This window comes from Berghia stephanieae, chromosome 1, assembly GCF_034508935.2.
Source record: "Berghia stephanieae isolate SIO BIC M18660-M18661 chromosome 1, UCSD_Bste_1.3, whole genome shotgun sequence".
NCBI lineage: Eukaryota > Metazoa > Mollusca > Gastropoda > Nudibranchia > Aeolidiidae > Berghia > Berghia stephanieae.
In genome coordinates, this window is record NC_088360.1 from 115,326,314 (window position 1) to 115,336,724 (window position 10,411).

The 10,411-nt window shown below is 36.1% G+C and overlaps 1 protein-coding gene across 1 annotated transcript in view; it reads right to left on the reverse strand.

Annotated features, from left to right (window-relative positions):
* Positions 1 to 10,213, reverse strand: part of LOC144962819 (uncharacterized) — a 36,492-nt gene extending 26,279 nt beyond the window's left edge. The window contains exons 1-3 of the mRNA XM_078896096.1: positions 10,110 to 10,213; positions 4,920 to 5,063; positions 1,012 to 4,103 (exon numbers count right to left, since the gene is read on the reverse strand). Coding sequence (XP_078752222.1) covers positions 1,012 to 4,103; positions 4,920 to 5,052 — 3,225 coding nt within the window. The 5' untranslated portion in view covers positions 5,053 to 5,063; positions 10,110 to 10,213. The remainder of the gene's footprint in view (positions 1 to 1,011; positions 4,104 to 4,919; positions 5,064 to 10,109) is intronic.
* Between the last annotated feature and the right edge of the window lie 198 nt (positions 10,214 to 10,411).

The following is a 10,411-nucleotide window of genomic DNA, read 5'->3' on the forward strand; positions in this document are numbered from 1 at the left end:
ATGTGTTAAAAATTGCATTTTCATTTTTGCCACGAGAGTGACAATTATTTTGCCACGTCAGCGACAGAATAAAGCAAGACTAAACTTCTAAATTGAAGTTAATATCATTCCTTTGTTATTACCAACTCAATAAGTATGATTTAATTTGCTCAGTTTTAAATCCAAGCTCCTAGCTTTATATAAAACAGAGAACTTTACAAGAGAAGCAAGTGGTCCAAAGGATGGCATACAAAAATTGCCACATCAGTGGAGTGATTTTTCTCCAGCGTTTTTTTTGTTACTGAGTAAAAGCAAATTTTTTTCCAGGGGAACATGTTATTAGTGTGGAGTGTCCTTGCAGACCATCATTATTTTCTTTATCGTTTCCTACAATGTAAATTTACGGTCCTTTTAATGTCTCTGAATGCCACGTCAATGACAATGGACTTGCCCGTATCCGATCTATATTTCTAAATATGTGAAACCTGGACATTCTTAAAGTAAGTCTAAATCGTTAACACAAAAAGAATGGAATCAATTGAAATGTGGACATTCAGATGAAAAATAAGCTATAAGAAAAGTAATAATGTAGAGCAGTGATGAGCGATGAAACCAATTTTTTAAAAAAAAAAAAAATGTTTATAATATATATTTATATAATATATTTTTATTTCTTATTAACTGATGGTGAAGTAAAATAAGAGGAAAAACAGACCAACAAAAAGTCGGGGCTGGATAGAACACTGCTCAGATAGATTAATGACTGAGGAATACAGAAATGGTTATCATCATAGTAAGAGAAATTGTGTACGTCGGTGATGGTATGGAAGATAATGGTATTAGATGTGCTTTAAGTCCCAAAATGGAATGACCAGTGACAAGTGGTAATGGTAATCTGATGATTTTCATCAGATTTTTCGTGCTTATTGATAGTATGTGAAGGGGTGTGGTGATCATAATCATTAATATTTCAGAGGGTGGTGATGAAAGAACTGATTTAGTGACAATTGAGTCTAGCATTGCAATGCTTACCTTTTTTGCTGATTTTAATCCATCCTCATTTTCAGCAATTAATGGTCCATTCAACCCCTTTTTATCAGAGTAAGTAGATGATTGCGTTTGAATACCTTTCCCAGTCCACTCTGTTGATGATTGTAAATCAGTTTGTGGATGCAAAGAGTTGACTTGAGTTTCAAAAGAGCTGTCAAGTTTAGAATTGGTAGTGAGGGACACTGTTGTGGTTTTGATGTCTTCGTGATTATCCCTCGTCAATGAAGATTTCAAATTAGAAGAATTATCTATAGAACTCATCATATACCCAACAGTGATTGTATTTGTTGTCACATCATTTCCCACATCTGCTTTATAACCGACCAACCTTTTGTTAGATTTGTGCATTTCTTCCGATTCAGAGCTGTTATTTGCTCTAAATTCCCCATCACCAGGTTCTGATGGAGTGTCATCAGATCGTTCAGATGAACTTCCAACACCAGAGTCATGATTTTCTGCCTTAACACCTGTGTGTTCCAACAAAACTGAAGTTCCTGAATTTTCTGGTATGTTCTCTGACACTAAGCCACTATGATTGGAATTATCATCCCCTTCTAGCGAAATCTTTTCCAAAGGACTCTGGATAATACCTTGTTGATCAAGTGATTTCTCTGGAAGGGCGTTGAGCAAATGAGGAAAGTTTGTTTTCGTAACACTACTGATTGGATCAGAACTTGCTGCCTGCACATGCTGACTGGGAATAGATTTTGACACATCAGAGGAAACCAACCGTCCTGATGTTTGAAGTGAAGACTGAGCTTGAGAGAGAACTGGTCGAGTTTGAACATTTTGAGAACATGATGAAAACATTTTAGATGATTGGGAGTGATGGGGGACAGAAGAGCTTTGAGTGTTTGAATTGGCACATGAGGTTAGCTGGAATAAAGAAGGGTTGTGCTCTAAATGTTTCACAAAACTATCTTTATGGGTAACAGGAAAAGTTGTTGATAAGCACGAGGACCCCGATTTTGAATTGATCACAGATTCTGACACTCCAGAAGAGAGTAAAGATGATGGGACAGTATGAGTTGGTGTAACACTTTGAACATGCTGATTTAAAACAGGTCTTCCTTGTACTTTTGTTAAAGAACCACTAGGACCTGTAACTTGGGTTTGATTAGAATTTTTCACCTGATTCTGAATAGGGCTAGGGGAGACTTGATGTGGATTAAAGGTTGATTGTGTAAAGGTCGATGATATGGAGGTAATCAAACTTTCATTGTCTAATTTTGAATTAAGCTTTGCTGCATAGACATTTTTATTTGTGCTAACACTATCATCACTGAAATTTCTTACGTGGGAAGGAAATTGGGATGGATGCTTTTCACTATTTAAATGTAAGGTTGAACCTGAGTGAAATAATGCAGCAGTTGAACTAGAAACTGAAGACAAACTTCTCAAAACGTTTATATCCATCATCCGAGAAACAGAAACAGGCACATCGTTATAATTAGAATTTCCAACTTCTCTCGCTTTATTAGCAAAAACACGAGAAGAAATCAAATCTTCTTTAAACTTTCCACTATTGATCTCAGGTAAATTCTCCCTGGCTTCTAATTGTCCCGTGTAAGGATTTATAATTTTTCCAGCCGCTATTTCCTTTGAGAAAGAATCAATAAGCTCTTGAGACAACTCCCTTGGTCCATTTGTTTCACCTGATCTCACATGATCAGTAACTATTGCACTACTCACAGTTGAATTAAATTTTGACAAAGAAAATGTTGAACTATTCGAGGAATTCTCACCAAATGGACGGTCTGAAGTAATGAGAGGTTTGAAAGATTTATCAGAAACTGCCTTTGAATCAATTTCTGGTCTGTTGGAGAAAGAATGAACAATCTGGGCGCTTCCAGGAAAATATTCTTTCTGCATTTTTGATGAAAATGATACAGAAGGGTCGGGTATTCTGGCAGGTTCAGAACTAAAAGATGGGTTAAACATGGGATTATTGCCTAAAACATCCTTATTTAGAATATCCTCCATATTGGAAAATGAATTGGACACTGCCTCCTTCGCTTTCTTAGAACGCTTCTTTTTCTTTGGAGGTGGAGCAGGAGATGTGTTGCCAACAGTGACAGTTTTACTAGTATTAGTACTTGCCATTCCTGCAGCTACAGTTATGGGATCAGTCTGAAGAAGATTTACAAGGAGAGGGCTGGTTGCTGAGACTTGTTTTCCGGGTTTGCTCAAGCTGTTAGAACTATGTGGGTATGGGGGTGGGGGAGGCAGATCTATCATAAACCCAGGAGAGGATGATGGTGGAAGGGTGTTGCTGACAGTTGATGAACCGGGCAATTTAGCTCCAATAGGTCCAAACATATTTGAGGTTCCTGAGTTATTTTTCTGTTGTGAACCAGAATGTTGAAATCCTGAGGAATTAACAAGTCCAGTAGTATTAATAGGTAAAGAATTTGAATGAAAATTTTGAAAATCACTGGAACTTTGACCAACAGAGGACTGATGGGGTATGGGGATATGGAAAGCTCCACTTGTCTTTGCAAAAGGAAAATTGTTCGGGTGAGATCCTCGAAGTGCTGAGTTGGGTAGCTGGCCTATATTAGCCATGCTATTTGGTCGTAAAATAGGTCTGCTGCCTCCTACTCCAGAAAAAGAATCAGGGGCTGTAGGGACTCCCCTGTTAGCTCCAAGAAAAGGAGCTGCTGTTGGTGCATTTGCTCCAAGAATAGAATTGAAAATAGCATTTGGCCTCAAGTTTGGGGGCCCTTGTATCAAATAGTCTACTATATTTTTTCTGGTAACCTCCTCATTACTCGGCCCTGGTGATGAGACTTCATTAGCTGTATTTACAGTCACACCACGTTCTGAAGCTACTGAAGAAGCTGTCCCAGAGGTTTGAAGCATTAACTCAGTTGGCTCATTGTTACGTCCAACAATTTTTAAGGAAATTGAAGAATCTCCCTGAAGCTGAACTGACAACACACCCATCTGGCGAAGTACTTCATTTCCAGATTGTGCTAGCTGCCTCAACTTCAGAGCTGCTTCCCTTGGAATCGTAAATGTCACTTTTACACTATTCCAGGGTTCAACTTTCTTTAAATTCAATCTAGCTTCATCTGTGGAAGAAAGAAAAAAAAACAACAAAAAACTTAGTATAATATCTTAAAATATTCCCGCTAGTTTAGTTCCAGTTTTTCAAAACTAAAGTGCTCAACTCTGTGACCTTTATTTAAATAATAATAATAAAAATAATAATTATTATTATTACTATTATGACAATTGTCATCATCATTACTTATGGCATTTCTTTATTGCATAACCATGACTAAATCATGCCCTTTGCAATAGACAGTGACAAGAATGATAAAAGTTCAAAAATAAGTACATACTATAACCTTAGGAGGGGTTCCCCGAGAGCTCAGTTGATAGAGCACTCGCTTTGCGCGCAAAGGGATCAAGTTCGAACCTGGGTGAAGTTGAGATTTTTTTCTGACCCCCATGACCACCCAGTAGTGATTGGGTAGCTGTGTCTTGTGGAAAGTACTTTGTGATAGACTAGCGTCCTATCCAAAGGGTAGCAAACGATTGCTATTGTCCATTTCATGCAAAAGTAACCAGGATAAACTCCTGCTCCATTGGTTTGATGGGTCTGAAGGACTACTTTTACTTTTTAAAACACTTAAGTAACTAATATGTTCCCATGAAAACAAATGTTTTACTTTTGATTCAGAAGCATCTACACTCTAGGACCAATGAAAATCCATGGGGAAATCATTTCATATATGAGAGCCAAGCATGAAAAAATGGCCCCCCACAATAGAATGCATAATGTCATTTATTTTTTAATTGGAAGTTAGATGAAGATCATAGCATTCTTTTATATAATTAGGCACTAAATCAGTAAGACAAAACATAGATTGAAGACACCATACCTGCCAATAATAGGACTGTGAGCTTTAGCCTGAACTTTTCAAGATGGTTCAAAAGTTCAGGATCGTGGAAGTCCCCTTCACAAGTAAGAACTGCTTCCACCACTTCCTCCTCCTTGCCCATCGCGCCATCCATCAGACGCACACCTTATAAGAAGTAAAGGAATAAATATTTAGCTTTAGTCTTAATGTTGAAGATGGTCATGTGGTGGTGGTGGAATGATGATGATATATGGTAGTGGTAAAGATGATGTGGTTCTGGTAATGATGATGATGTGGTGGCAGCAATGATTACTTTTTTTTTAGATTTTTAATGGTCATTGTCATTGTGACACAATTAGGTATTTCAGCACCAATAAAAAGAAAAATTATAGAATAATCATATGATTTTGATCATGGATCCTCACAGGTGGGATTTGAAAATCATGATTTTCAGAAGAAAAAAAAAATGGGATCTATCTGACCCAAGGTCACAAAATGCTAGTAGAAGGCCTGAAGATATCTTCCCCCACCCAGCACATATTGGGCTTATTAAAAGTTATAATTAACACTCAATATAATTTCTCTGCAGATGAAGCTGAGATATGACATGCAATATGGTTTGTAGACTGAAAATAGGAGTCACGACTTGCACTTGCACTTTCAGTTGATTGTATATATATATGACTTTTATGTTATAATGCATGCGAAAAGCAATTTTTTTTATTTTAAAAAATTCTTTAAAAGGGTTTTAACGCTCTCCTTACCACCAATAGAGAAATCGTCACATTTGTTACGATAAAAATCGCGTCTTTTTAGAAGCAATTATTTGTTTTGTTTTTTTAATAAAAATATAACAGACCTACCAACCTTCCCAGGTTGAAACGTGTATTCTATGACCCTAAAAAGTATATTTTTTTAGAAAAAAAAGTATATTTTGTCCCCACATGAGGAAAAAAGTGCACACTATACAAAAATTTATATAACAGCTAACACTGAACCTAAATCAAAATAAACTCTGATCTTCATCATTCAAGCAATCTCTCGTGATTACAAAATTATCGAGAAACTAAAACTTAATGACCATTTTAAATTAGTATAAGGCTCAGAAATTGCAATATCAAAGGAAATTGCTTTCGAAACACTCAAAGAAACGACGAAAAGACCCCAAACATGTTGGTAGTATTGATGTTAGTGTCAGTAGAAGAAGTGGTGGCTGTTGTAGCGGTGCTCTAGTGGTGGTGATAATGATGATGAAGCTGTGGTGGCGGTGGTGGTAGAAGTGATGTGGTGGTGGTTGTGGCAGAACATTGCTGTGATGGCGGTTGTAGAAGTGGTGATGCCATGATCGTGATGGTAAGAGATGCTTATGTACCACATGAAGTTGTCATGGTGATATCTGCCACCCAGTACATTTATTACCATGAATTTTAAAAATCCTTATTAGAGTATTTCAATTTCATGAATATTCTTGCAAAAAAATTGTTCCCATTTTATTGCTCATCAAAAGAAATTGTTATAAATATTTGATAAAGCTCTTTGAACTTTATATAGAGCTTGTTTTTCTGAACAAAATGGTATATAGCATGTTGGTATTCCCTTTTAGTTTAGAGCACAAATAATCACGTCACCTTAATTCATTTTTGCCACATGGTGTTCAAATTTTTAACGCCCAACTGTGACTTAAATTAAATACTATCTTTTAAATATACACTCACAACTTCGGACTAAAGGCCAGAGGTATGGCCTATCTCAATTTATTAAATTAATATATAAGGTGTTGCTATTGGTTCTTGGTTGTATATTTTTACATGTTTGTACATTTGCATATATATATATATATATATATACATTGTCGCCATAGATTCTCAACTTTGTGTTTATACATTTTTATGCATGCCACGTCTGTAAACGAATTTCCATTTTTTTGGATGAATAAAGTATATATTATTATTATTATTATTATTATTATTATTATTATCATTATTATTATTATTATTATCATTTTTATTTTGTTTGGGTTCGCGTTTCATAAAAACCTGGAAAACGGCTGGTAAGGAGAGAGTTAAGGCGCTTATGACACATTTAGGTCATTTCAGCACCAGCAAAAAGGAAGAAAATGGGATAGTCAAGAAAATTATAGATTTACAATTAAAAGCACACAAGAAAAAGGAGAATGGTTGAAATAGGGAACAGATGCCGATTTCAAGAGTCCACTATTATTATCCTTAAATAGTGCTCAAAGGCGCTTTACAATGGTGTTTTGGTATCACACAAGTTCATTCATTTGACTACAGAATCACCACAACAGTCACACTCATATCTTGTTCAAACTTCACATAGAATCACAATAAGCAAAATGAAAAAGATTGGTTTTTAGATGCCGTTTGAAGACTGGCAGACTTTCACATTGTCTGGCTTTTGGTGGTAAAGAATTCCATACGATGGAGCCAAAAATGAAAACCCACGCTCAGCAAACTTTTTCTTGGGATGTTTTTCTCCATTAGTGAAGAGATGGCGGATCGTAGAGACCGAGTTGGTCTATATTCCCTCACAAGGCATTTGAGGTATTCAGGTGATAGATGGTAAGGCAATTGTAAGCAAAACACGCGATCTAGTATAATATTCTTTTGTCTATTGGAAGCCAGTGTCATGACTTAAGGACTGGTGTTATACGGAACCAAAGGCTCTGTCCTTGTAACTCTGCGAGCAGCTTTGTTTTGCATCAACTGTAGTCTCTTCAGCTATGTTTTTGGTAGGGCGTACAGAAAAGAGTAACAATAATCCAAGCGGCTGGCAACAAGGGCATGGATAAGTGTTTTACAGCCTGACAGCACTTTGTTGTGTGTGTCTAGGTGAGTGTCAAAATAGAAACCAAGGTTTCGAACGACAGTGGAATTTTTTATACTGATTCACCAGTTCAGTTGGTCTATGAGTAATTCCTTTCCTGTCATTTTTAATATAATCAGCTCAGTTTTCTACTCGTTGAATTTAAGCTTGTTGTTTGTCATCCTATCAGTGTACTTGGTCACAAGCACAAGTCCTCACAAAAAGGAACACTCTCAAATGTTTACAAATCATTATATATAACAAAAAATAATACAGTGCATAACACAGAGATAATGTACAAGACAAAAAATATAATATCCCAAAACTAACACTATACGTTTCCCTCTCAGCCAAGGACTACAGCAAGGGAAAGGACAAAACCAAGTATTCTCATTCCAAGAACCAAGACAAAAAGCAATTGGAAAACAGATAGGGGTATAGAAGACACAGTAAGTAAGCAAGCACCTTGCCCAATATGGAAGGTCAGGAATCCCATCCAGTGCGCAAAACATCTCTTTTCCATACACGTTTGTGGCACATTGTCTAAGTCTAATGCTTAACATCAAATTTTTACTTCATGCAAAAGACTGAGGGACTAGAGCTCAGCTGGTCTTTGGTTCCGATACATAAGTTACCTCCAAACTGGATGTTTAGGACAAGTGGGCTATCACAATTTTTTTTTAAAACTCCCCTAACCATAAACCCTTTTTTTTCTTTTCTGTCTGAGCCAAATTTCATTCACTTGACAATACCTGTATTTTCTAACCTTTTAATCTTATAAAATGTATGATCGTCAATAAAAAAAAAATAAAAAGTCTAATTATATAAAAAGACATCCTAATAAATTTGTCAAATCATTTAAAAAGAGCAGGATGGCTAACTTGTCCTAAAAACCTGTCCAATTCCATGTAAATGATCAGAAACCTTTGTAATAGAACTTAAAACATTAAATAGGACCATTATGTATATAAATATATTAGATTCATATAACTGCTTGATTAGTGCAAAGATGAATCTGAAATATCGGCCTAGTAGCTTTGATTTTGATCTTTTTACTGATAACATATAAAAATATTGGCTGCGTAATTAAAGAACAAACAGCATGCATGCACCATGGGCTGCAACTCTATGGAAGGGGTCTCAAGTAATTCACCTTACTTTGAAAGGACTGCAACTATTCATCAACATATTACTATTTCACATTGCATACATACATACATGATGGTACTTTCATTATAAAATTTCTCAGCTCATCTCTGAATCCGATTTTTCGAAATAAAATTCAAACGGTTATATTAACATATAACATTGTCAACCAAGAATGTGTGATTTGAAATTGAAAGTAAAATTTTAATTTTAGAGCCTCAGCAAATCCACTCAGAATTGAAAAAAATTGCTGAGGCGTGTCTTTGATTAATACGTACTTGATCTGAAGTGTAAATTCAAGAAGAAAAACTAGATGTCACAATCATATTTGCATGTAAGACATATTGTTAACAAACTAAATGCTTATACCGATTCTATCTGTAATTAAGTTTAAAAATTGGAAGAGTAGAAGTAGAAATGTCGTTAGACTTACACAACACCACCATCATGCCTATTACTATTATAAAGGGAGCCATTATAAAAATTAAAAATGTGTGGTCCGTCAAAATAATAACGGAGGGAATTGTTGATACATGCTTATGTGTATAACAGAACTTTGCCATTACTAGAGGCGTGTTCACTTTTTCAATTTAAGAACCCAGGCTATGATGTTATATAAAAAAAAAAATGAGTACGGCGCTGGTCACTGACCACAGGCTCAGGAAGAAGTGTAGGCTATTTTTTGGGTGGATAATGGAAGTGTAAGTAAGCTTCATTTCTATTCGATTTTTGACCACAAAGTGATTCCGATTTACCTGGCTATCAAAAGAAATATATCTCAGTTTTTTTTTCTAAAAATCATAATTGGCTAGAAAACGCAATAACTTTTTTTATTCTTATTATTTTGTTCAATGATTGGGTTGTGGCCCTGTGACTGTGACCGAGGAAACAACCAAGTGGGCAATGGGGTCACAGAGAATAATTCCTTTTCTCTGCGTCTTATGTCAATCGTAGATAAAAATTATATTACTGTTTAATAATCCAACCAAACTGGCGAAGAACTTTTAACAGCGATTTTATACTGCATTTTTTTAAGCCGAAAGAAATTCAACAAAGTATGTTGATTTGATGGAAATGAACCAAGCCTTGCTGGCAAATTTGCAGCAGCAATGGCCGGAAAGGGCCTTATCACACGGTAGTTTTGAACCGTGTATCGCGTGAGATGACTAACGCCATATATTCCCTGACACACACTAGACTCAAAATAATCATCAAAAAACTGTAATAAGTCATCACTACCTATGTAGGTGTCAAAATTTGATTATAAAATCCCATGTATCAGAAACGCCATGGAACAATAACAAGTGCCGCCATTTGCAATGATTCCAAAACGCATGCGCAATAGTCGACAGCATTCTGGGAGAGAGAGTGTGAAGCGATCTGGCGCGAGCTCGGAAAGAGCAAGGCCATTGGGAGGAACCTCCTATGATGATGATGAGGATGAGGATGATGATGATGATGAGGAGGAGGAGTATGCTGACAGTGATGGTGATAATGGTTGTAACATGTACTTGGTCTTTGCAAATCCTGAGAGTTGACTT